General features: G+C 46.5%; 2 protein-coding genes across 5 annotated transcripts in view; both read left to right on the forward strand.

The window, feature by feature from the left end:
- The first annotated feature begins 1,724 nt into the window (after positions 1–1,724).
- Positions 1,725–5,486, forward strand: HSPA2 (heat shock protein family A (Hsp70) member 2). The gene has a single exon (XM_054449854.2). The coding sequence runs from the start codon at positions 3,089–3,091 to the stop codon at positions 5,006–5,008; it is 1,920 nt and encodes a 639-aa protein (XP_054305829.1). The 5' UTR covers positions 1,725–3,088; the 3' UTR covers positions 5,009–5,486.
- Positions 5,487–12,162: 6,676 nt separating this feature from the next.
- Positions 12,163–27,634, forward strand: part of PPP1R36 (protein phosphatase 1 regulatory subunit 36) — a 41,726-nt gene continuing 26,254 nt past the window's right edge. For 2 of the 4 annotated variants that reach the window (XM_054449857.2, XM_054449859.2), the window contains exons 1-2: positions 12,177–12,329; positions 13,182–13,246. In XM_054449857.2, coding sequence (XP_054305832.1) covers positions 12,261–12,329; positions 13,182–13,246 — 134 coding nt within the window. In that variant the 5' untranslated portion in view covers positions 12,177–12,260. Of the gene's footprint in view, positions 12,330–13,181; positions 13,247–15,082; positions 15,131–27,634 lie in introns of all 4 variants that reach the window. The other 2 variants (XM_054449855.2, XM_054449858.2) reach the window with 2 other exon arrangements.

Below are 27,634 nucleotides of genomic sequence, written 5' to 3' on the forward strand. Positions count from 1 at the left end.
GTCGCCCAGGCTGGAGTGCAGTGGCGTGATCTCAGCTCACTGCAACCTCTGCCTCCCGGGTTCAAGCAATCCTCTGCCTCAGCCTCCCAAGTAGCTGGGATTACAGGCGCCCACCACCAGGCCCGGCTAATTTTTGTATTTTTAGTAGAGACGGGGTTTCATCATCTCGGCCAGGCTGGTCTTGAACTCCTGACCTCGTGATCCACCCGCCTCAGCCTCCCCAAAGTGCTGGGATTACAGGAATGAGCCACCGCGCCCAGCCTTTCTAATATTTTCTTTAAAACGTCTTTTTCAAAAATTTTTCAAATTCATGGAAAAGAGGATAGGAATTATGGTTAAAATTAGTACTAACTGATGCCATTAACCGATTAATAGCCAGTTCTTAAAACCTGGAAATGATATATACCACTAGATAAAATAATCTTAAATGTTCATTGACTGACTTTATAGAATTCTGTCAACATTACTTTTTGGTCACAGATAACTTCTGGGTTGACGAAAGCTTTTCTCCAGCGCCATTTCATACAGCTTTTACATGGCTGCACATCACTAGCCTGCTTTAAAGGACGGTGCTCCCAGCCCAAAGCCTCAGGAAAAAGACCATGGCTCAAAAAGCTCTGAGATGTATCCTATCCACCTGAAGAGCCTATTGCTTGCCTGTATCCCTCCCTTCTAGTGACACTAATCTTCTGTACAGAAATCCTAGTTCCCCGGCAAACACCGCTCTCATCTTCGCCCATACACAATCTATGTAAAGAATGGCTTTCCTACTCTTTGCTGGCGAACTTCAGCTCCCGGCTCAGGCATGCCACCTCTTCCAGGTAGCCCTCAGCAACGCACTTTTCCATCAGCCTTGGTGTGCCCCTCTGTGTTCCCATGGAGCTTTGCTTTCAGTGCTTCTCCCAAATTATGTTTACCGCTTTATTAGACTCTCCACCTCTGAAGACCAGGCCATTTCATTTGGCTTTTTACTGCCACGTAGTAGGTACCTGTTCAAGCTTGATGGAAGGACTTCCCCAGCCTCCCCACACATATTATGTAAAGTGATCGCTGTCTTTGCTTCCTCCTGGAGACCATTTATTTTATTTTATTTTTTTGAGACGGAGTCTCGTTCTGTCGCCCAGGCTGGAGTGCAGTGGCGCAATCTCGACTGACTGCAACCTCTGCCTCTCGAGTAGCTGGGACTACAGGCGCGCGCCACCACGCCCGGCTAATTTTTGTATTTTTAGTAGAGACGGGGTTTCGCCATGTTGGCCAGGCTGGCCTCGAACTCCTGACAGCAAGTGATCCACCTACCACGGCCTTTCAAAGTGCTGAAACTACAGGCATGAGCCTCCGCACCCGTCCAGGAGCCCATTTATATGGGAGCCTGCTTCTACAGATTATCACCTGGTGCCAGGGTATTTTCCAGACTGTCCTCACATTGCTGTTAAACAGGAGGAAGTGAATCGCGCTCCTTTTCATCTACCTTCTCGGAGGGTTTATGCCTCCAATATTAACCTCAGCACAGCCAAAGAAAATCATTCCATTCCATTGAGCGGAGTCAAACATGACTAGGTCACGATCACAACCCCGTGTGTGCCAGGGTGACCGAGACTGCGTGACTTTATGGTGTTTCAACGTGTGGGTTTTGACTGATTATATTACGGGTTTTCCAGTCAAAAACTCAAAGCAGTGGATAAAGCACTTGCGACCTAAAATAAGCAATGGAATGAACAGGAAGGCGAAACCAGAGTTTAAAGCGGCAGGACAAACAGGAAAAATGAAGAGTGAGGCAGGAAGGGTTTAAATGCAGGCTCCTTGGAGGACGAGTCGCCGCCACACCCCTGTCTGCCGTCCCGCCAGCCGCCCTCACGCGGCGCGGGAAAACGGTCGACCTCGCACTGGGATCAGGTTCTCTCCGCCCGCCAGGCAGTGGGTTTTTTGTTTTTTGTTTTTGAGACTGAGTCTCGCTCAGTCGCCCAGGCTGGAGTGTAGTGGCGCGATCTCGGCTCACTGCAACCTCCACCTCCCGGGTTCAAGCGATTCTCCTGCCTCAGCCTCCCGAGTAGCTGAGAGTACAGGCACGCGCCACCACGCCCAGCTAATTTTTCTATCTTTAGTAGAGACGAGCTTTCACCATGTTGGCCAGGATGGTCTCGGTGTCTTAACCTCGTGATCCGGCCGCCTCGGCCTCCCAAGTGCTGGGATTACAGGCGTTAGCCACTGCGCCCGGCCCCAGCCAGGCAGTTTTAATCGAGTGCTCACAACCACTGAGACGCAGCGAAGCACGCACCATAAAATCCCAGGAGGCCGACCGCTGGTTCAGACTTTTTCTTTTCTTTAATCCCCGTCCAAGGGATCCGCCCTCAACCCCCACCCCAGCCACGCCAACTCCCTATTCCCTCCCCTTGGACGGCGCCGGGGAAAACAAGCTGCTCCAGCCGTATTTCTTCGGTGCAATCAACTCAGAATGAATTCCTCCGCCCCTGCGTGCTCAGTGAGTCGGCACCCTAGCACTGAACTGCATTTAAAACCTCAGGAATTGAGCGAACTCTCCCGGTGGCTCTCCTCACCGGGCTCCCCTTCCACGCCTCCTCCCCGTGCCACGCCTCCGTCCGCACTGCTCATTGGCCGCGTGCCCTGCCAATCCGATGCACGTCGGCTAGGGCAAAGACCGCGAAAAAGCGCGTACACCTGGCTCCGGGAGCGCGCGCCTAACGCCAGCCAGCAGCAGGAGGCGCGCGAGGCGCCACGGCCCGGCGGCCGAGAGTCAGGGAGGAACCTCATTTACATAACGGCCGCCCCTCTGTCTTCTGGCTGGGGCCGGAGTCCCGCCCCTCGTCCAACTTGAAATCTGTTGGGTCACGGGCCAGTCACTCCGACCTAGGCAAGCCTGTGGTGGAGCTGGAAGAGTTTGTGAGGGCGGTCCCGGGAGCGGATTGGGTCTGGGAGTTCCCAGAGGCGGCTATAAGAGCCGGGAACTGGGCGCGGGGAGCTGAGTTGCTGGTAGTGCCCGTGGTGATTGGTTCGAGGTGGCCGTTAGTTGACTCCGCGGAGTTCATCTCCCTGGTTTTCCCGTCCTAACGTCACTCGCCTTTCAGTCAGGATGTCTGCCCGTGGCCCGGCTATCGGCATCGACCTGGGCACCACCTACTCGTGCGTGGGTGTCTTCCAACATGGCAAGGTGGAGATCATCGCCAACGACCAGGGCAACCGCACCACCCCCAGCTACGTGGCCTTCACGGACACCGAGCGCCTCATCGGCGACGCCGCCAAGAACCAGGTGGCCATGAACCCCACCAACACCATCTTCGACGCCAAGAGGCTGATTGGACGGAAGTTCGAGGATGCCACAGTGCAGTCGGATATGAAACACTGGCCGTTCCGGGTGGTGAGCGAGGGAGGCAAGCCCAAAGTGCAAGTGGAGTACAAGGGGGAGACCAAGACCTTCTTCCCAGAGGAGATATCCTCCATGGTCCTCACGAAGATGAAGGAGATTGCGGAAGCCTACCTGGGGGGCAAGGTGCACAGCGCGGTCATAACGGTCCCGGCCTATTTCAACGACTCGCAGCGCCAGGCCACCAAGGACGCGGGCACCATCACGGGGCTCAATGTGCTGCGCATCATCAACGAGCCCACGGCGGCGGCCATCGCCTACGGCCTGGACAAGAAGGGCTGCGCGGGCGGCGAGAAGAACGTGCTCATCTTTGACCTGGGCGGTGGCACTTTCGACGTGTCCATCCTGACCATCGAGGATGGCATCTTCGAGGTGAAGTCCACGGCCGGCGACACCCACCTGGGCGGTGAGGACTTCGACAACCGCATGGTGAGCCACCTGGCGGAGGAGTTCAAGCGCAAGCACAAGAAGGACATTGGGCCCAACAAGCGCGCCGTGAGGCGGCTGCGCACCGCCTGCGAGCGCGCCAAGCGCACCCTGAGCTCATCCACGCAGGCGAGCATCGAGATCGACTCGCTCTACGAGGGCGTTGACTTCTATACGTCCATCACGCGGGCCCGCTTCGAGGAGCTCAATGCCGACCTCTTTCGCGGGACCCTGGAGCCAGTGGAGAAGGCGCTGCGCGACGCCAAGCTGGACAAGGGCCAGATCCAGGAGATCGTGCTGGTGGGCGGCTCCACTCGTATCCCCAAGATCCAGAAGCTGCTGCAGGATTTCTTCAACGGCAAGGAGCTGAACAAGAGCATCAACCCCGACGAGGCGGTGGCCTATGGCGCCGCGGTGCAGGCGGCCATCCTCATCGGCGACAAATCAGAGAATGTGCAGGACCTGCTGCTACTCGACGTGACCCCGTTGTCGCTGGGCATCGAGACAGCTGGCGGTGTCATGACCCCACTCATCAAGAGGAACACCACGATCCCCACCAAGCAGACGCAGACCTTCACCACCTACTCGGACAACCAGAGCAGCGTGCTGGTGCAGGTATACGAGGGCGAACGGGCCATGACCAAGGACAATAACCTGCTGGGCAAGTTCGACCTGACCGGGATTCCCCCTGCGCCTCGCGGGGTCCCCCAGATCGAGGTTACCTTCGACATTGACGCCAATGGCATCCTTAACGTTACCGCCGCCGACAAGAGCACCGGTAAGGAAAACAAAATCACCATCACCAATGACAAAGGTCGTCTGAGCAAGGACGACATTGACCGGATGGTGCAGGAGGCGGAGCGGTACAAATCGGAAGATGAGGCGAATCGCGACCGAGTCGCGGCCAAAAACGCCCTGGAGTCCTATACCTACAACATCAAGCAGACAGTGGAAGACGAGAAACTGAGGGGCAAGATTAGCGAGCAGGACAAAAACAAGATCCTCGACAAGTGTCAGGAGGTGATCAACTGGCTCGACCGAAACCAGATGGCAGAGAAAGATGAGTATGAACACAAGCAGAAAGAGCTCGAAAGAGTTTGCAACCCCATCATCAGCAAACTTTACCAAGGTGGTTCTGGCGGCGGCAGCGGCGGCGGCGGTTCAGGAGCCTCCGGGGGACCCACCATCGAAGAAGTGGACTAAGCTTGCACTCAAGTCAGCGTAAACCTCTTTGCCTTTCTCTCTCTCTCTTTTTTTTTTTTTTGTTTGTTTCTTTGAAATGTCCTTGTGCCAAGTACGAGATCTATTGTTGGAAGTCTTTGGTATATGCAAATGAAAGGAGAGGTGCAACAACTTAGTTTAATTATAAAAGGTTAGTTCCAAAGTTTGTTTTTTAAAAACATTATTCGAGGTTTCTCTTTAATGCATTTTGCGTGTTTGCTGACTTGAGCATTTTTGATTAGTTCATGCATGGAGATTTGTTTGAGATGAGAAATCTTAAGTTTGCACACCTGTTCTATAGAAGCTTGGAAACAGTAAAGTATATAGGAGCTTAAATTGTTTATTGTTATGTACTACTTTAAAACTAAACTGAACATTGCAGTAATGTTAAGGACAGGTATACTTTTTGCAAACAAATGCATAAATGCAAATGTAAAGTAAAGCTGAAATTGATCTCAAAGTTACTGTCTTGGAGTTTTCAATTTTCCTTCCTTTATATTTTACCCATATTCGTCTTTAAGATGTTAGTATGATGTGAAATTTATCTAACCAATCTTGTTTAATTCCCAGATGAGGGTGCTGCCTTGAATTCCAACAACTTAAGGGGAGAAGAATCTGGGTAAACTTCACCCATCCTTAAATACAGAAACCTGACTGGGGGTCTTCCTAGTGTACTCAAACTCCTACAACTTAAGTGTCCAAATGAAAATTCGCCTGAATATTCCAGGAAAATATGAGCTATATTCTGGGGTTAAGTGTAAAATGAGCCTTTAACAAAAGCTGGGCAGAAGTTGTCTTATAATTGCCAAAGGAAATATGGAAACAAATTAATTTTGTGACATACAGGAGCCTGAAACAAGAGACAGCAGGCAAGCTTTCAAGTGACTTAATAGTGAGTATAAATTTAGTTAAACTTGTTTAATTTTCTAGTAAAACAGCTCAACTTCTGAGCTTATGGCAAATTCTAATAACATGTTTCCCGCAGTTAGAATTACTTGGGTAGGGAAACATTATTATTATTATTTTTTTCTGGTTTGGGGATCATAACGTTTTTGCAATACTTGCCTTAAATCACTAGAATAGATTTCTTTTTTAAAAGGCAAACTGTACTAGATAGTCTTGTATTTTGTTAATATACAACTTGTCCATTTTCCTCCATATCCAATTTGAGATTGTTATAGATAAGAATATTGCAACCCTATGGTGATCCACTATCCTGGACTTAATCTTTAAAATTCACATCCTTCAGAGAAAGGAATTCATTTTTATTTTTAGTGAAATGACATGACTACTCTTTTCATACTCTCTTTAAGGAGAACTTTAGAGAAATTCAGTAAATCCAATAGGAAAATGCATAGTTAACCTAATGTTTTTACTGCACATAGACGTTTTGATATCTTTCCACGTAATACAGGTTTGCTTCATGCTGCTCATAAGACAATAGTTATGAAAGCTTTATCTTCAATTTAGTAGTGGACCCATCTATGTCATTCAGAGAGATTAATTTTATGAATAATGGAATGAGTAATAATTTTAAAACTAGGTAAGAAGTTAGCCTAAGAATACTGGTCTTTGGTAATGACCCTTTCATACAAGAGTTGACTCTTAAGTACGCATAAGGTGTTTTTGTTTTTTTTTTTCCTTTTTAGCAAGCCTCATTTGGGTAGGGGGGAGGAAGATAAATAGCCAACAGTGAAATTGCTTCAAAATAAACTTAAAAACCTTTTTTTTAAAGGAAACTGCTTTTTATACTTTGAAAAGCTAAAGGTAACTCCAATTTATCAGTGCTGGTGTCACATTGGTGGAAATTTTTCAGCAATGAGCATTTAGGGGTGTTTCATGGACTATAGGCATAAATATGTGACAAACTACTATGGTACTACAAAATCAGGTTAATTGTAGCTTTAGAGTGATGTTTACTGTGAGTTTTACCAAGATAATACCCATTCTGTTACCCTTTTATTAGTCCTTTATTTGTTGAAAGTGTTCATTCCTTGCTCTAACTTCAAAATATAATGGAGTCCTTCTGTAAATGCAGTTTGGTATGACTCATTTTAGACCTCACTTAAGAGATTAGTTTCTAAAGTATCAGAAAATGACCATTGGTAGTTTTTGATCCTACGGCCTGACCTTCGGTAACTTGCTATAATACTAACATCAGTCTGGGCAGATACTTCATTTTCTATTTTGAAAAGTAATTTGTAAAACTCAAATTCTTGAGTTTTACATTCTTGAGCATTCTTGAGAGTGTTTCTTATTTAATTCTCTCTTTTCAAATTTACCAAGATTTGCATATTACCAAGATAAAGCCACCAAAGTAGCCATTCACTTCCCAGGGGTCAGCTGAAACTTGTAACCTGATAACTCCTGGGAACTCCTTAGCAGATGTTAGATCAGCCATAGTCAAATAACAGTGGAAAAAGTACTTGATGTTAGGATGGGGCTAAATTACAGTTTAAGGATTCTCTGACAGGCACTTATCTGAAATTCTTTTTTTTTTTTTTTTTTTTTGAGACAGAATTTCACTCTTGTTGCCCAGGCTGGGGTGCAATGGCTCAATCTCGGCTCACTTCAACCTCTGCCTCCCGGGTTCAAGTGATTCTCCTGCCTCAGCCTACCGAGTAGCTGGGATTACAGGCCTGCACCACCACACCCGGCTAATTTTGTATTTTTAGTAGAAATGGGGTTTCTCCATGTTTGTCAGGCTGGTCTGGAACTCCCGACCGCAGGTGATCTGCCTGCCTTGGCCTCCCCAAGTGCTGGGATTACAGGCGTGAGCCACGCGCCAGCCCACTTACCTGAAATTCTTATCTGAATGTTTGATTAACATAGTTGTCCCTGTTTTGAGGGAACAAATATAGACACCTGTCAAACAAAGACATAACTGGTTGTTTACAGTATTTGAGATGTGTGAAATTTCAAAATAAACTCACTTTAAATTTTTTATAGTATTAATTTGATATGTATAATGAAAATGCATTAAAACTTGTACATTAGGAGATCTTAGTACAATTTACAACTGTAAATTTAACATGTATAATGTAATATTTATTATGTTACCCATTCAATATGTAATGGAGACTTAATGAATATTTCTTTTTTATGTATAATCTTAAACAGGAATACAACCTGGCTATCTAGATGAAATCAGAAAATCTATTTTTATGATTTTCCAATATTGGACCTATAACATATTCTTACTTTTAACTGAATGTAGTTTATAAAGGTTGTGTTGTGAGGCATGCTCCTCTTGCTTTTGAACACGATTTAAATTGAAGTTTAAAACTATCTCACATCCAATGTCACAACTGTTAAGGGAATATATATGTTTGGATTTAGAAGCAGGAATATTTAATTGTGTAATGTATAAATAGGTGTAAATAAACTTCTGAATTAGTTACAGAATTAGGAGCAGAATTTAATTCCTTGAGGAAAATTTTGGATCTTTAGAAAAAGCCCAGTTTTGTTTTGTTTTGTTTTTTGAGACAGTCTCACTCTGTTGCTCAGGCTAGAGTGCAGTGGGGCCTCCTCAGCTCCCTGCAACCTCTGCAATTCTCCTGCCTCAGCCTTCCGAGTAGCTGGGATTACAGGCGCACGCCACCACACACGGCTAATTTTTGTATTTTTAGTAGAGAGGGTTTCACCGTGTTGGCCAGGCTGGACTCGAACTCCTGACCTCAGCTGATCTGCCCGCCTTGGCCTCCCAAAGTGCTGGTATTGCAGGCGTGAGCCACTGCGCCTGGCAAAAGCCTAGTATTTATTCTTTTTTTTTTGAGACAGAGTCTTGCTCTGTTGCCTAGGCTGGAGTGCAATGGCACGATGGCTCACTGCAACCTCTGCCTCCTGGGTTCAAGTGATTCTCCCACCTCAGCCTCCCAAATGGCTGGGACTATGTAGTAGAGACAGGGTTTCACCATGTTGACCAGGCTGGTCTGGAACTGCTGACCTCAAGTGATCTGCCCGCCTTGGCTTCCCAAAGTACTGGGATTACAGGCCTGACCCACCATGCCTGGCCCCAGTGTTTATTCTTGATATAGCTTTTTATTTTTTTTTATTTTTTTTGAGTTGGAGTCTCCTGTCGCCCAGGCTGGAGTGCAGTGGAGCAATCTCGGTTTACTGCAACCTCTGCCTCCTGGGTCCAAGCAGTTCTCCCGCCTCAGCCTCTGGAGTTGCTGGAATTATAGGCACCCACCACCACGCCTGGCTAATTTTTGTATTTTTAGTAGAGACGGGGTTTCACCATGTTGGCCAGGTTGGTCTTGAATTCCTGACCTCAGGTCATCAGCCCGCCTCAGCCTCCCAAAGTGCTGGGATTACAGGCCTGAGCCACCGCACCTGGCCTTGATATAGCTTTTGAAATGGAAATATTTTAGGGTATATGGATTTCTGAAATTTAATAGGGTGATGCTTAATGTTAAAATGTCTTTCCCTTAGAACATACCAAGATGTCATGGGCCCTTTCTTCCCCTTCTTTCAGTGTAGATTAGGTTGTCTGTGAATTGAAGGTTTAGTAAATAAGTAATCAAAAATGGAGCTGCTGGCGAGGTGGCTCACGCCTATAATCCCAGCACTTTGGGAGGCCGAAATGGGCAGATCACTTGAAGTCAGGAGTTCGAGACCAGCCTGGCCAACATGGTGAAACCCTGTCTCTACTAAAAATACAAAACTCAGCCAGGTATGGTGGCGTTCCCCTGTAGTCCCAGCTACTCAAGAGGCTGAGGTGGGAGAATCGCTTGAGCCCGGGGGATGGAGGTTGCAGTGAGCAGAGATCGCGCTACCGTATTCCAGCCCGGGCGACAGAGTGAGACCCTGTCTCAAAAGAAAACAAACAAACAAAAAAACAGGAGCTGCCATCTCCAGATGTATAGTGTCAGAAAAAAAATAATTTTTTAAAAATGGAGTTGTTAATTCAAAATTTTGCATTGCTGTTTTCTTCTGTGGAAAGTTAATTTTTTAAGGTAGAATTATAACACTATAAAAACCTGTCCATTGTCTGGGCGCGGTGGCTCACGCCTGTAATCCCAGCACTTTGGGAGGCCAAGGCAGGCAGATCATGAGGTCAGGAGATCGAGACCATCCTGGCTAACACAGTGAAACCCCATCTCTACTAAAAAATACAAAAAATTAGCCGGGCGTGGTGGGGGCTCCCGTAGTCTCAGCTACTCAGGAGACTGAGGCAGGAGAATAGCGTGAACCAGGGAGGCGGAGTTTGCAGTGAGCCAAGATCATGCCACCGCACTCCAGCCTGGGCGACAGAGCGAGACTCCGTCTCAAACAAAAAAACAAACCTGTCCATTATCTTTTTTATAGAATTAGCATGAATTATGTTCAGTTAATGTATTGGACCTAAAATCTGGGACCAGCAATTTAGTTATATATTATATGCTCTTAGATAGTTATATGACCTTAAGTTTCTCTTAATTAGGAAAAAAAAAAAATTCCCTCACAGGACACTTGGAGTTATCAAATATTTAGAAGGTACCTTCATCCCTACTAAATATCATCAATTGTGTTTATTCTTCTTTACAGGGAAAATTGTATTTCCAGTTTTGGTTGTGAGTTTCTAAAGTCATTTAAAAAGAAACCTAACTGGTGAAAAATGTACTTTAGGAAATGGGTGGGTCACTTTTTAAAATAAGTACTGTAATGATTAAGAGATGTAAAAACAAATCTTTTCTTCCTCCTTTTGTTTGGGGTAAAGTGATAGAGAAGTATAAGATTGTCCCTTCAGAGTTACTGAAACTTTCCTTTAAATATTATGTCCCTCTATCACATGCGAAATAACTTCTCCTTTAATTTGTAGGTAGTTATTGTTTTGGGCTCTCAACTTTTATTTTTACCTAAGTTTTGTACATTAGACAGCCTAAGTTTATTCTGTGATAAGATATATAGATCTTAAGTTTTCTATCAGCACTTCTCTACACATTATTGGGATGAACTGAAGAGGTTTACTGACCACTAGTGTGGTCTTCCCGGTAATTATTATGTAGTGATTGGATGCCATCCAGATTCCTTGGTCTGTCTTCATCTTTTCTGGAGCTTTACCTCATTATTTCCCTGTCCTGTCCACCCCAAGTTATGTTCACTACTTGATGAAAAGCTCTTGGCGTATGGGATATTCTCCTTTTCAAGCGTGTCATCTTGTAGTAAGAAAGCCTTGCCTGCAGCCAGTATATAGGTGGGTTTCCATATACCTGGACCAACTGAACAGCTGCCAGAATGGACTCAAGTGAACAGAACATGAATCTAGATGATTACTATTTAATCACTGTAGCCAGTGATTGTGTATTACCAAGTAGTGAGACTGGGAGGGTGGGAATAGAAGAAGCAGTGGGATGACTACTGACATAACTTAAAAGTTTATGGGAGTATATATCCACTACTTATGAGCTTCTCATGCCAGTTACGCTGTGGTGATACAAAAGAATATACTAGGCATTCCCAATCATGTTGCATCATCTAGCATTGCTCACTTAGAGCTGGGAGGAAAAAAAATCAGCCAGAATCAGCATTATCAACTCAGTTGCAAGAAGGAATTACAAGACATATGATTTGAAAAGTGTAAATGTAAAAATATCAATTGAATACCCATTGACACTAAGCAAGGTTCTTTGTTTTTGAGCAACACTAATTTTGAGTACTTAAGACTGGTGCTTTACACACACCACTCCAAAAATCCACATAACCCCTGATTTGGTGTTTTCAGAAGAAAGAGTAGTCTTGTCCTAGATTCCACATTTTGTTAAGCAGCACAACTGTTGTGAAAACCTTATTTCCGTACCCATGTTCTCTTCCACGAGGCTACCCTGCTTCCCCACCTCAACCCTGCTCTCCCCATTAACCTAGGTCCATCCTGGATTTGAACTTAATAATAGTGCTAATCATGAAAGTTAGGAAGAAATGGATCTTTCTTCCCTATAGGACTGAATGTAGTTACTCCAATTAAAACAGTAAAGTGAATAACTTCGTGAAGTTCACGGTTGGAATGCCATGAAAAATTATGTCCTGGGCGGCTTTACAACGGATAGGCCAATACGTCGTCACGGCTTTTAAGACTGGGAAACGGGGCACCAGGCTGGGCTTTGGAAATCACGGGAGAAGCCTGGGTGCGGCCGCAGCCCGCGCGGCCCAGGACGCAAGCGACGCCCCGCCCCGCTCCGCGCCCCGGGCCGCCGTGTGCAGGCGCCTGCGGCCGGTATCCTCGGCGACGCCGTATGGCGGCCAGGGCAAGGCCATGTACCGGGTGCCCGAGTTTTATGCGAGGAGGAAGCGGTTAGGTGGGCAGACCCCTTACTTGATGGATGTAAGTGCAGCCTTGGTCGCCCCCATACCCGGGCTGGGCGCAAGGCGGGCCCTGCTGCCCCCAACCGGCGCCGCGCCCCTCGCCCTCCTCCAGAGGCGGGTCGTCGCCTTCGCCCCGGGCTGGCGGTTCTCAAAGACACCAGGCCATATTTGCCTAGAAAAAAAAAAACCTCTGGTGTATTTGACAGATGGTCAGAATTGAATTCTGGCTCCCTGCGCAGGTAGTTAGATATTTACGAAATCCCGCCTCACCACCTCTAATTGGTTGGTTGCAAAATAAGGAGACCTACTGCGGGGGAAGCAGCCCCGCTCTGGGTAGAAAGGCTGGTGGGTGCTAGCTTCCACGGTGAAAAGAGTGTACTTAACTTTTTGCCACTGCCTGTAAAGGGCAGGCTCAGTGTTGGAGCCCGGAAGGCTCCAGAACCAGACAGCGGAGGCTGCCCTGGGCATCAGTTTATTGTCTGAATTTCAATTAATTGGTAGATTGCTATGATGAGCTATATGTAGTCTCAATTTCCTTCCTTCCTTTCGCCCTTCCCTTCCTTCGCTTCTTCTTTCCTCTTCCTACTTTCCTCCCTTCCTTTCTCCCTCTCCCTCCTTCCTGCCTTTCTACTGAAAACACACCTAAAATCAATCAAAGCGATAAAATCCTAGCTTCAAGTTTAACACTTCAGGATTCTACACTCTTATTGAAAGTGTAAAGAGGGACTAGTAGGAACCATTATTTTTTGTTTCCTTTTTATTACTTAAAAGGTGTGTTAGTAAGTAGGAATTATTGTTAAAGGTTTATTGTGACATGTGGATTGTAAATTGAGCTTTTAATTATTTTTGCTGCAATCATTTCGTTTTACAGCAGTTGGGATTACGATTAGGGATGTGGTACTGGAAAGATGAAACCAGAACTCTTGAATTCAGAAGGTAAATTTTAACAACACTTTATTAGAGTTTTTATAAAAATTACATGTGCCTGGGGAAAAAAAAAAGCAACAGAAGAGTATAGAGAATAAATACCCACTGAAACTTTGCCATCTGGAAGGAGACAATCATTTCAGTGAACAGCCTTTCTATGAACGCTTACCAGCTGCTTCATATGGACCAGACACTGTGCTAATGTTTACCAACTCTTTGAAACAGCTGCATGTTAACCAATTTACAGATGAAGAAACTGAGGTTTCAAAGGGTTCAGCGACTTGAGGAAAATTAAGTGACTCAGCCCAATCACACAGCTCAGAGGTGATTAAGATTATTTAAATGTAGGTCTGTTTGATTTACAGAGTCCATGTTTTTAATTACTTTATAAAATTGCCTTTTTGAGTTAGAGAAATATAGTTTACATTAATGGGACCATATTATGCTTGCTGCAATAGATGGTGAATCTCACAAGGTAAAATTACTAAATTAGAAAAAACTGATTCTAATCTCTATTAAAGGAGACACTGACTCTTACAAGTGTATAGCTAAACTAATAATACTAGACACTATCTGTTGTGCACTGATTGTGTGCCAGATATTTGCATATTTTTCCAATTCTTAAAACAACTGTGGAAAGTGAACATTAATATCCTCATTTTATAGATGAAGAAACAAGGCTCAGGGAGATTAAGCAACTGAACCAAAGTCATACAGCCAGTAAGTAGCAGAACTGATAGTTTGAACCAAGATTTGTCTAATGCCAAAGCCCTTTTCAGGTACTTGCTGTCTCCGTCAACTAGACAGTAGGCTCCTCAGTGGCAGGAACTATCTTATTCATCCTCAGGTCTTTGGAGCCAGCTACAGAACTTCTTAAGTAGGTACTCAACAAATATTTATTGAGCATGTTCAAAGAATCTGCTAGATTCAAGCAGAGGAAGACTAGATGCAGGTGATCCATTAGAAGACTAGTTGTAGGATTACAGATAATTATACAAGTAAGCAATAGCGAGAGTTAGAATTAACTCCAGGTTGGTAAAAATAGAAAGGCAAAGGACTAAGAAATACTTAAGAGATAGGATTGACAGGATGTTTGAATAGGATTGATAGGATGTGGGGATTGGATGTGAAGGGAGAGGGAAAAGCAGTTGTTTAGATTGGCTCCTAGGTGTCTGACTTGGGTGATCAGGTGGCTGGGATTGCCCTTCACCCATATACAGCATTAAAGTGACAAAACTGGTGGCCGGGTGTGGTGGCTCAAGCCTGTAATCCCAGCACTTTGGGAGGCTGAGGTGGGCAGATCACCTGAGGTCAGGAGTTTGAGACTAGCCTGTCCAACATGGTGAAATCCCATCTCTAATAAAAATACAAAAATTAGCCGGGCGTGATGGCGGGCACCTGTAATCCCAGCTACTTGGGAGGCTGAGACAGGAGAATTGCTGGAATCTGGGAAGCGGAGGTTGCAGTGAGCCAAGATTGAGCCACTGCGCTCCAGCCTGGGCGACAAAGAGAGACTCCATCTCAAAAATAAATAAATAAATAACATGACAAAACTGGCCATGTGTTTCAGGTTGCTATGACTTGTTCACATTAATACGTCTTGGGCTGTTGGACAAATGGTGCTGGAGGTCAGGAAAGGAGTTGGCTAAGCAGACATATATAGTTACACTAGATGTTTATAGTTACATTATAAATATAATGACGTCTTTCTTGTTAATTAAACAATTCAAAGGCTTAACATTTTATTAGAGTGAAAATCAAAAGTTTACATTTTATGGAATATGTATTTCAGTATTTCTGAGTAACCCGTCACTTCAAAGCAGTAATTTCAGTTTTCTATCTCAGGTTTGCCGCAGAAGATTCTGTCCAGTGGCTCCTGAAACATCACCCTCAGTGAGTGTGAGATAGACAGTGAGATAGCTTTGGGATTAGACAGACAAGATAGTTACAGGAGTCAAAATACATGTTAAAGCATAAGAGAATGTGTGTATAAATATTAAGTGCCAATTTTTTTTTTTTTGAGATAGAGTCTCACTCCTGTTGCCCAGGCTGGTGGACAGTAGCATGATCTTGGCTCACTACAGCCTCGACTTCCCAGGCTTAGGTGATTCTCCCATCTCAGCCTAGTACTCAGACCACCATGCCCGGCTTGTTTTTTGTATTTTTAGTAGAGACAGTTTTTCACCATGTTGCCCAGGCTGGTCTCAAACTCCTGGGCCCAAGTGATCCACCCTCCTAAGCCTCCCAAAGTGCTGGGACTACAGGTGTGAGCCACCGCACCTGGCTGACAGTATTTTTCAAACTAATTTTCAGTGCTAATCTAACAACCCACCCCAAATGGTGCTATTTCATGTTTGAGCCTACTAATAAGTTCGCAGCTATCAGTTTTATATCTTTCATGTTTGTGAAATATTCATATTCATAAACTAAAGTTTCTTTTTGTTTGTTCCCAAATTGTTCTTAAAGTGTGGCTTGATTTGATTTCCACTAATTTTGGAGAATAGCTACATGATGGTATGATTTAAAATGTAGGTTATATGACATAATACAAAAACATGAGCAAAAGAGGCCAGACACAAAAATGTAAATACTGCATGATTACATTTGTATAAAAGTTTTGACAAATAGGCAAAAAATAACTTTAATGATAAGAGTAAATAAAAAATAGTGGTCACCTTTAGGGGGTTATCAACTGGTAGCAGTGGGAGACAGTATAAGGAAACCTTCGGAGGTGGTAGAAATGGTCTATATGTTGATCTGGGTGGTAGCTTTATGGGTATATACATATTAAAAAAAATCATCAAGCTGCACACTTTAAGATTTATGCACCTTACTATGTGTAAGTTATAACAAAAAAAAAAAAAAAAAAAAAACTCCAAACCTCAGACTATGTGGAGTACACAAACTGGGGGGCTGTTAAGGGAGTTGGAAAAGGAATTATTGAAGAACAGATGGGGGTGAGCCAGCCTGTTTTTGGTAGAGCTGCTCTGTGTTTAAGTAACTCAATGTGGTGAGCCTTATAGTATCAGGATTACCTTGGGCATGTACCTGCTCAGGTAGAGGAAGGCAGACCCTTGTATATTTTAGGTCAGAGCTCGTATTTGGATTCGTTGGAAATACAGGTATTGGTTCCCTGTTAAAGTCTGAGCAAATCCCATCACAATTTTTTTTTTTTTTTTTGAGACGGAGTCCATCTCTTGTTGCTCGGGCTGGAGTGCAGTGGAGCGGTACTGGCTCACGGCAACCTCCCCCTCCTGGGTTCAAGCGATTCTCTTGCCTCAGCCTCCCGAGTAGCTGGGATTACTGGCATGCGCCACCACACCCAACTAATTTTGTATTTTTAGTAGAGACGGGGTTTCTCCATATTGGTCAGGCTGGTCGCTATCTCCTGACCTCAGGTGATCCGCTCACCTCGGCCTCCCAAAGTGCAGGGATTACGGGCGTGAGCCACCGCACCTGGCTTCATCACAAATTTTAACAGATAGGTTTGAAGTCAGAGAGGACTCTTGAGCTGGAACATGCTTTTTCTGTCAGAGACAGTGCTACTGGAGACTTTCGTTACTCCAGCTGGTGATGAAGGGGCAAGGCTGAGGCAGAGGTGGTTGAGAGTAGACAGTGATAGGGATGGAAGCTGCAGAGGTAGCAGCCGTGTTCAGGGACTGCTGTCATACCTAGCAGGGCGAGATTAGAACTAGGCAGACAAGACAATTATGCAGCAATGCGAGAGGGAGGTGACTAGGACCCAGATGAGCTCTGGCAGGAGAATGGAGAGATAAGCAGGGGTGGGGAGAGCCAGTAAGTGTGTGGAGTGGGTAAAGGGCAACAAGCTTATTTTTTTAAATGCATACTATTCGAGGTGCCTGCCTGTAGGACCCCCAGGTTAAGAATCCAGTAGACAGGAGTTTGGCCCTTAGGAGAAAGGCAAGTGCAAAATTAGAGTGGGAAGTGGAATGATTGAGGCCAGAACCCTAGGAAATACCTACTTAAAAAAATTATGAAATATATTATTTAAAATCATACTATTTAACTGTTTTCTTGTTTGCCTAGAGAATACTCGCCAGTGGTGCTTGCAGCTACAGCGTTTGCCCCGAGATAACTTTGCCATGAAATATCTCACCTTCCTTATTATTTTCTCATCATTCTAGTATACTGACTTTGGAAACAAAAGACATTCTGTTTATAGCATTCGGTTTTTAGTGGTATTTCCATTTACAAAATACAGTAATTGTCTATTGCTGAAAATTTCAAATCCTAGAAAACATAGCATTCCTACACATGATGTTAACATCGTTCTCGAACAGTTGGTAGCCGAAGATTCAGTTGATAAATAAGATTTTTCCGAAATAGACAATTCTGATGATTGAGATGATTCTGATGTTAGTTCTGTTGAGAAATAACTCTAAGAATAGTTTTGTATTTTATTTTCACGTGGAAAATCAGTCAGATTTGCTTCAGCCTCAAAGAGGGTGTTTATGTAAAATTAAATGAATGTTGGCAGCGAGCCACACTTTTTTTTTTCTAAATAGGAAAAGGGTTAAAAACATCAGTGAGTACCTGTAGTCCCAGTAAGTCGGGAGGTTGAGGGGACAGGATTGCTTGAGACTAGGAATTTGAGGTTATATTATGCCATGATCACACCTGGGAATAGCACCAGCTGCTGTACTGCAGTCTGAACAACATAGCAAGGCCCTGTCTCTTAAAAAAAAATTACAAAATACTAATAAGCAAAAACAAAGCACAGTCCCACCCAGCAAGTAACTGTTAACATCTTATGGTATACATGTATAGCTTTCCAAATCTTCTTCTGATTTTCCCCTCTCTGTCTCTCTAAACACACACACTCTCTTAACATTTTGCATTTCCATCATTTCATATCTTTTTCCTCATTAAAAAATTGTACATATATACTGAAAAACAAGTATATAAATGTACAAAGCAGAAAGTGAAGATTCCACCACAGTTGTATACCCAAAGACCACCAGTGCACCAATGTTAAGAGTTACCACGTTATTTTTATTTTGTGTTTTCAACATACTGGTTACATTTACTTTACATTTTGTGACTGAGAATTCCAAAATCTGAAGTCTTTGTAGATTGATTTTTTTTTTTTTTTGAGACAGCGTTTCATTCCCATTGCCCAGGCTCACTGCAGCCTCTGCCTCCCAGGCTCAAGCAATTCTCCCTTAGCCTTCCAAGTAGCTGGGACTACAGGCAGATGCCACCGCGTCTGGCTAATTTTTTGTATTTTTGTAGAGACAGGGTTTTACCATGTTGCCCAGGCTCGTCTCAAACTCCTCAGCTCAAGCAGTCTGCCTGCCTCAGGCTTCCAAAGTGCTGGGATTATAGGCGTGAGCCACTGTACCCTGCCTTGCAGGTTTGATTTCGTTGCCAGTTTTATTTTTCTTGCAGCATTATTTAAAAAACTTAAAAAAATAAGTATAAATAGGCTGGGTGTGGTGGCTAACACCTGCGATCTTAGCATTTTGGTAAGCTGAAGTGGGAGGATTGCTTGAGCCCAGTAGTTTGAGACCAGCCTGGGCAACATAGTGAGACCTCTGTTCCCACAAATTTTATTTTATTTTATTTTATTTTTAATTAGCTGGGCCTGGTGGTATGCGCCTGTAGTCCCAGCTACTTGGGATGCTGAGGTGGGAGGATTGAGGCTGTGGTGAGTCATGATTGCACCACTGTGCTCCAGCCTGGGTGATAGAGTGAGACCCAATCTCCAAAAAATATGTGTGTGTGTGTGTGTAAACATTTAAAACTTTTTATTTTATTTTAGAATTTTAGAGACAGGGTCTCACTTTGTCACCTAGGCTGGAGTGCTGTGGCATGATCTTAGTTCAGTGCAGCCTCAACCTCCTGGGCTTAAGCGATCCTTCCACTTCAGCCCCCACTGCGCCCACCTGCCACCCCCCAGCAAATAGCTGAAACTACAGGGACATGCCACCATGCCCAGCTAATTTTTTTGTATTTTTTTGTAGAGATGGGGTTTCGCCATGTTGCCCAGGCTGGTCTGGAACTCCTGAGCTCAAGCAATCTGCCTGCCTCAGCCTCCCAAAGTACTAGGATTACAGGTGTGAGCCACCATGCCTGGCCCATTGTAACTTTTTATATTAGAAGATTTCAAATATATAAAGGTAGGGAAGATGGTGTAATGAACTCCAACAAACCCATAACAGCATCAAGAAGTACCAAATTAAAGTCAATTTCATATCTATACCTCTGTCCACCCCGCTCCTCAATTATTTTGAAGCAAATCCCAGGCATCATATCATCTGTAAATATTTCAGTATGTATCTCAAAGAATAAGCACTATCTTAGAAAACACAACTGATGTAGGTTGGGAGTCCCAATATATAAAATAAGAAGAAGAAGGGGAAAGAGAAGGAGGAGGGGGACAAACAGGGGTAGGAGGATACAACTGAATTACTATTTATATACCTAAAAATACAAATGGTAATTCCTTAATATCATGTATTCAGTTATATTCAGTTGGTATTCAAATGTCCCCTGTTGTCTGATATTTTTTAAGTTTGTTTCAATCAGTCTTTAAAATAAGGTTTGTACATTACAATTGGCTTGATATGTCTTAATTATTGTACACATTTTAAGCCTTTGATAGATATCTTCATACTGGTCTCAAGAATAGGAGACAGGCAAAGAAAGAGGAATTGGCCAAAGACAGAGAAAGAATGGGCAGGGGGCAGTGGCTCACGCCTGTAATCCCAGCACTTTGGGAGGCCTAGGTGGTGGATCATGAAGTCAGGAGTTCAAGACCAGCCTGGCCAAGATGGTAAAACTCCGTCTCTACTAAAAATATAAAAATTAGCCAGGTGCGGTGGCGGGCGCCTGTAATCCCAGCTACTCAGGAGGCTGAGGCAGGAGAATCTCTTGAACCCAGGTGGCAGAGGTTGCAGTGAGCTGAGATTATGCCACTGCACTCTAGCCTGGGTGAAAGAAAAAAAAAAAGAAAGAGAAAGAATGATTAGAAAGGTCAGAGGAAAAACCCTGATACACATAGGCCTCAGGGGCAAAAGAAGGTTCTCCAAGAAGGAGGATTGGGCAGGGAGGGGTCAGCAGTGTCACAGGCTGGAGAGTTCTGAGGAGGGCAAACACTGCAAAGAGGCCTGTGGATTTAACAAGTTAGGGATCCATAGGGACTAGGTGAGAAGCAGCTTCAGGAAGGCTGTAGGGTATACATCAGATGACAGTAGTTACAGGTGAGAATCTGAGATAAAGATGAAAAACTAGCAAAAATAGAGTACTCAGCTGGGTATGGTAGCTCACTCCTGTAATCTCAAAACTTTGAAAGGCCGAGGTTGAGGGTCACTTGAGCCCAGGAGTTTGAGACCAGCCTGGGCAACATAGCAAGACACTGTCTTTACCAAAAATGGACAAAATTAGCTGAGCATGGTAGTGTGTGCCTGTGGTACCAGATACTTGGGAGGCTGAGGTGGGAGGATCACTTCAGCCCAGAAAGTTGAGGCTGTGGTGAGCCATGATCCTGCCACTACACTCCAGCCTGGGCAACAGAGTGAGACCCTGCCTCAAAAAACAAAACCCCCAAAATAGAGTACTCTTGCTTTTTTTGTTTGTTTGTTTTGTCTTTTTTTTTTTTTTTTGAAATGGAGTCTAACTCTGTTGCCCCAGGCTAGAGTACAGTGGTATAATCTCGGCTCACTGCAACCTCCCCATCCCGGGTTCAAGCGGTTCTCTTGCCTCAGCCTCTTGAGTAGCTGGAATTATAGGCACGTGGCACCACAGCTGGCTAATTTTTGTATTTTTAGTACAGACGGGTTTTCACAATGTTGGCTAGGTTGGTCTCAAACTCTTGACCTCAGGTGATCCGCCTGCCTCGGCTTCCCAAAGTGCTGGGATTACAGGTGTGAGCCACTGTGCCTGGCCCAAAATAGAGTACTCTTATCAGTAGGTTTACCAGTGAATGAAGAAAAGAAAGACATAGTAGCCTTTAGTGGATCTGGGACTAAGGGAAGGTTTTGGGGATTTTTGTTAGTTTTGATTTAAAGGTAGGAACATCTTGAGTGACTTTGTTATGGCAGAAAAAATAAACAGAGGAAGGAACGTGGGACTGGGATCAAGATCAGAGGTCGGGGTTGGAAGAGAGAGCTGCAGCTTTTCCACTGAGTGGTGGGAAGGAGGTAATGCAGACAGCTTGGGCATTTGGAGGTACAGGCAGGGATATCCATGCTGCCCTTCTTACTGAAAAGAAGCCAGACCCTTCCAGGCTACTATGGAAAGGAGAGTCTGTTGTTAGTGGTGCTGTAGAACCGAACTCTTTTTCCCTGAGATTGCTGCTCTGCTTTGGGCTCGCTTACCAGGAACTGCTGCCACTGCCACACTGGGCTGGGCACCAGGGCTGAGGAAAGTTGCATTCATCAGAGCAGCCTGATCCAGATATGGGACCTGGATTTCCTGAAGTCCAGTGGATAGAGGAGACAGAGAAGGCTTCCCAAGGAAGGTGATACCTAAGCTACGACCTGAGGAAAAATAGGAATTGGCAAGGTAAAGGGCCATTTGATTTGGGGAGGAAGAGAGTGCATTCTAGGGAGAAGGAACATAGGCAAAGCCCAGACCCGCAAGGGCATGGGCCATAATGTGGGGACTGCGGGTGGTTCATTAGGCTGGGTATATGGTCCTAGACAAAGTAGATTTAAACCAGGGCCAGATTATAAAAGATCTTGCATACTGTGGTGAGGAATTGGAACTTTATTTAGATGGCACAGGGGAGTCATCAAAGCAGAGAAGTCACCTGTGATTAGAATTGCATCTTAGGCCCGGGTGTGTGGCTCACGCCTGTAATCCCAGCACTTTGGGAGGCCAAGGCGAGGAAATACCTGAGGTCAGGAGTTCAAGACCAGCCTGGCCAAAATGGCAAAACCCCATCTCTAATGAAAATACAAAAATTAGCTGGGCATGGTGATACCTGTCTGCAGTCTCAACTACTTGGAAGGCCTGAGGTAGGAGAATCGCTTGAACCCAGGAGGCGGAGGTTGCAGTGAGCTGAAATCATGCCATTGTACTCCAGCCTGGGCAACAAAGCTAGAATCTGTCACAAAAACAAAACAAAACAAAACTGCATCTTAGAAAAATGGCTGGGCCAGGCACAGTGGCTCACGCTTGTAATCTCAGCACTTTGGGAGACCGAGGCAGGCAGATGGCCTGAGCTCAAGAGTTTGAGACCAGCCTGGGCAACATGGCAAAACCCTATCTCTACCAAAAAATACAAAAATTAGCCAGGCATGGTGGTGCACACCCGTAGTCCCAGCTATTTGAGAGGCTGAAGTGGGAGAATCATCTGGGCCCTGGAGGTTGAGGCTGTAGTGGCCATGATGGCACCCCTGCACTCCAGCCTGAGCAACAGTGAGACCTTATTTCAAGAAAAAAAAAAAAGAAAGAAAGATGACTGGCTCAAAGATGGAAAATTGTTTGGGGGGAGATAAGACTGGAGGCAAGGAGATCAGTTAAGAAGCAGTTGCAGAAACTCAGTTGACAGATGGCTAAAATTAGGATGGTGGCAGTGGAAAGAGAGGGAAGTAGCTTGAAAAGATTAAAGAATTTAGTGATTAGTGAGCCATGAGGGGTGAGGGTGATGGAGGAATCAAGGAAGACACCATTTTCCAGCGTGAGCACCTGGTTTGATGGTGGTACTTATTTACTGAGATGGGGGAAACAGGAGGTGGGAATACACGGTAAAGGGGGAATGTGTTTATTTTGGACAGACTGAGTTTGAGATGCTTCTAAGACAGCTGATTGACAGTGTTCAGTAGACTGATGTGTCACTTTATAAGTCTGCAGAGAGATCTGAGCCTTGAATATAAATTTGTGTGTTATTGGTGCTAGTTAAGTAGATGGAATTATTCAGAGGGAATGAGAAGAATAACCATGTGAAGCTCTGAGAGGGCCCTCATTTAGGGAAGGAACATGCCTCGGAAAAGGAGCCTTAGAAGGAGACCAATAAATTGTAGCCAGAGAGAGGGACGGAAAATGGAGTGTCCTGAATCCAGACAATCTGTTTCACAAAGTAACATCTTGATGTCAGGGGCATCAAGTTTTATTCCATCAACTTAAGACCCTGAAAGTTCTGAGGTTTTAGTCCTCTTCCACCTGGGGTAGGCCAACTTTTATACCCACTAGCCAAGAGGAGTGCTAGACTTCTAGGTATTCTGAAGCTCAGATAAAGAAAAGATGATCCCTTTCCCTCCCCCAGCTTGAACTTCCTGACCTCTCTCCTGGTCAAATGACACAGGAAATCTTACCCTCAGAGACAACCTAGCTCCCTACTCATAGGCAAGTCTTGCCTCACGTTTGCAGATTGTACCCTGATGGGGATGACTATCAGAATACAACAGGATACCCATAACCTCCATGCAAGAAATGCCAGGGAAAGGGTGGCCATTATTTATTAATAGGTAGTTAAGGAAGAGCAGTGGAGAATGGTTTGAAGGGAGACCTGGGTTTACATCCTAGCTCTGCCCCTTACTAGATGGTTATCAGTTGTCATGTTGTTACTTAGCCTCAATAATTCTCAGCTCCTTAATCTATAAAATGAAATAATAATGCCTCGTGAGAAGTAAAGGAGGGTGCTGGTATAGTTCATCAGCATGCATGCCCATTTCTTATTTGGTAAAGAGATAATACCTTTACTCACAGGCATCCTCTAGGTTGGCCCACGAGGCAGACTTTTCTCTCTGACATAGTACCTGCTATCTTTTCCCTTCTTGCTTCAAGTGCCCCTATTCCAAAGCTGGGAGAGAACCAGCAGTCTGCCTGAATGTTTGCCGAGGTCATGGACTCCCCTGAGGACATAAAACCAAGGAAACCCTACTCTTTTGTCATGGCCTGAGAGAAGACTCTCTGAGAACCATCAAAGAGGTCTAACTTGTGTGGAAGCCAAGAGTGGTCCAGCCCTCTGCATTTACGTGATGGATTCTAGAGAGAAAATATGAATTTCTTTCCTGTTTACTTCAAGGCAAGGGGAATGACATGATTATATTGTAATATTAGGGAACTACATCCACCTTGTACTCTGGAGATAGTAGGAGGGTACAGGCTAGCTAGCCCAGACTGTGGTTTGGGCACCAATCAGAGGTTCAATTCACAGCGCAATTTTCTTTTTTTTTTTTTTTTTTTTTTTTTTTATTAATTTTTTATTTTTATTTTTATTTATTTATTTATATATATTTTTTTATTTCTGAAGTATTTATTGATCATTCTTGGGTGTTTCTCGGAGAGGGGGATATGGCAGGGTCATAGGATAATAGTGGAGAGAAGGTCAGGAGATAAACACATGAACAAAGGTCTCTGGTTTTCCTAGGCAGAGGACTCTGCGGCCTTCTGCAGTGTTTGTGCCCCTGAGTACTTGAGATTAGGGAGTGGTGATGACTCTTAAAGAGCATGCTGCCTTCAAGCATCTGTTTAACAAAGCACATCTTGCACCACCCTTAATCCATTTAACCCTGAGTTGACACAGCACATGTTTCAGAGAGCAGGGGGCTGGGGGAAAGGCCATAGATCAACAGCATCCCAAGGCAGAAGAATTTCTCCTAGTCAGAACAAAATGGAGTCTCCTGTGCCCACCCCTTTCTACACAGACACAGCAACAATCTGATCTCTCCTTCCTTTCCCCACACTTCCTCCCCTTCTCTTCAACAAAACCGCCATTGTCCTCATGGCCTGCTCCCGATGGTCGCTGTCTCTTCGGAGCTGTTGGGTACAGCTCCCAGACAGGGCAGCCGGGCAGAGGCGCTCCTCACCTCCCAGACAGGGCGGCTGGGCAGAGGCGCCCCTCGCTTCCCAGACGGGGCCGCCCGGGCAGAGGCGCTCCTCTCCTCCCAGACAGGGCGGCCGGGCAGAGGCGCTCCTCACTTCCCCGACGGGGCCGCCCGGGCAGAGGCGCTCCTCAGTTCCTCCCAGACCGGGTGGCAGCCAGGCAGAGGCGCTTCTCACCTCCCAGACGGGGCGGCCGGGCAGAGGCGCTCCTCACTTCCCCGACGGGGCGGCCGAGCAGAGGCGCTCCTCGCTTCCCAGAGGGGGCGGCCGGGCAGAGGCGCTCCTCACTTCCCAGACGGGGCGGCCGGGCAGAGACGCTCCTCACTTCCTCCCAGATGGGGTGGCGGCCAGGCAGAGGCGCTCCTCACCTCCCAGACAGGGCGGCCGGGCAGAGGCGCTCCTCACTTCCCAGACTGGGCGGCCGGGCAGAGGCGCTCCTCACCTCCTAGACGGGGCGACCAGGCAGAGGCGCTCCTCACTTCCCAGACGGTGTGGCGGCTGGGCAGAGGTGCTCCTCCCTTCCCAGATGGGGCAGCCAGGCAGAGGCGCTCCTCACTTCCCAGACGGTGTGGCGGCCGGGCAGAGGTGCTCCTCCCTTCCCAGATGGGGCAGCCAGGCAGAGGCCCTCCTCACTTCCTCCCAGACGGGGTGGCGGTCAGGCAGAGGCGCTCCTCACTTCCCAGAGGGGGCGGCCGGGCAGAGGTGCTCCTCACTTCCTCCAAGACGGGGTGGCAGCCGGGCAGAGGCACTCCTCACCTCCCAGACGGGGCGGCCGGGCAGAGGTGCTCCTCATCTCCCAGACGGGGCGGCCGGGCAGAGGTGCTCCTCATCTCCCAGACGGGGCAGCCGGGCAGAGGTGCTCCTCACTTCCTCCCAGACGGGGTGACGGCCGGGCAGAGGCACTCCTCACCTCCCAGACGGGGCGGCCGGGCAGAGGCGCTCCTCACCTCCCAGACAGAGTGGTCAGGCAGAGGCGCTCCTCACTTCCCATATGGGGTGGCGGCCGGGCAGAGGCGCTCCTCACTTCCCAGATGGGGCAGCCAGGCAGAGGTGCTCCTCACTTCCTCCCAGACGGGGTGGCAGCCGGGCAGAGGCGCTCCTCACCTCCCAGATGGGGTGGCCGGGCAGAGGCGCTCCTCCCTTCCCAGACGGAGTGGCCAGGCAGAGGCGCTCCTCACCTCCCAGAGTGGGCGGCCGGGCAGAGGCGCTCCTCACTTCCCAGAGTGGGCGGCCGGGCAGAGGCGCTCCACACTTCCCATAGAGGGTGGCAGCCGGGCAGAGGCGCTCCTCACTTCCCAGATGGGGCAGCTGGGCAGAGGTGCTCCTCACTTCCTCCCAGACGGGGTGGCGGCCAGGCAGAGGCGCTCCTCACCTCCCAGACGGGGCGGCCGGGCAGAAGCACTCCTCACCTCCCAGAGTGGGCGGCCGGGCAGAGGCGCTCCTCACTTCCCAGAGTGGGCGGCCGGGCAGAGGCGCTCCTCACTTCCCAGAGTGGGCGGCCGGGCAGAGGCGCTCCTCACTTCCCATAGGGGGTGGCAGCCGGGCAGAGGCGCTCCTCACTTCCCAGATGGGGCAGCTGGGCAGAGGTGCTCCTCACTTCCTCCCAGACGGGGTGGCGGCCAGGCAGAGGCGCTCCTCACCTCCCAGACGGGGCGGCCGGGCAGAGGCACTCCTCACCTCCCAGACGGGGCGGCTGGCCAGAGGCACAGCGCAATTTTCAATTATTGGCTGGGCGCGGTGGCCCACACCTGTAATCCCAGCACTTTGGGAGGCCGAGGTGGATGGATCACTTGAGGTCAGGAGTTTGAGACCAGCCTGGCCAACATGGTAAACCCCATCTCTACTAAAAATACAAAAATTAGCAGGATGTGGTGGCAGGCACCTGTAATCCCAGCTACTTGGGAGGCTGAGGCAGGAGAATCGCTTGAACCCGGGATGAAGAGGTTGCAGTGAGCTGAGATCATGCCACTCCAGCCTAGGTGACAGAGTGAGACTCAGTCTCAAAAAAAAAAAAAAATTTCAGTTATTACTAGTGTTGCTTGTTGGTGATTCCAAATGCATTGTGAGCATAGGCTGCTTTCAGGGCTATGGCAGAGCACTCACTCACCAAGTGGAACCTGTCTTACCAGCCAAGCTAGAGAATGACTTCAGTGAAGTGAAAGCCATTCAGACAAGTGTGAAGTAGAGAAGGTGTGTCCAGAGGTCAGAGCATAAAGACTAAAAGCTTAGCAGTAAATGCCAGACTATTGGCTAAGGGCAGGCACTATCTACCAGTTTCTAACACTGGGACATGGGTCAGCCTCTCCAAGCCCTAGTTCTCCATCAGTAAAATGACAGCATTATACTAGATGATATTTTTTTTTCTTCCAATAACCCCCAAATTCTATGATTTTATGATTTTATTTTTAATTTTATTTTATTACTATTTTTTTTTTGAGACGGAGTTTCACTCTTGTTGCCCAGGCTGGAATGAAATGGTGTGATCTTGGCTCACTGCGACCTCCACCTCCCGGGTTCAAGCAATTCTCCTGCCTCAGCCTCCCAGGTAGCTGGGATTACAGGCATGGGCCACCACACCTGGCTAATTTTGTATTTTTAGTAGAG

The sequence above is a fragment of the Pongo pygmaeus genome, chromosome 15 (genome assembly GCF_028885625.2).
Source record: "Pongo pygmaeus isolate AG05252 chromosome 15, NHGRI_mPonPyg2-v2.0_pri, whole genome shotgun sequence".
NCBI lineage: Eukaryota > Metazoa > Chordata > Mammalia > Primates > Hominidae > Pongo > Pongo pygmaeus.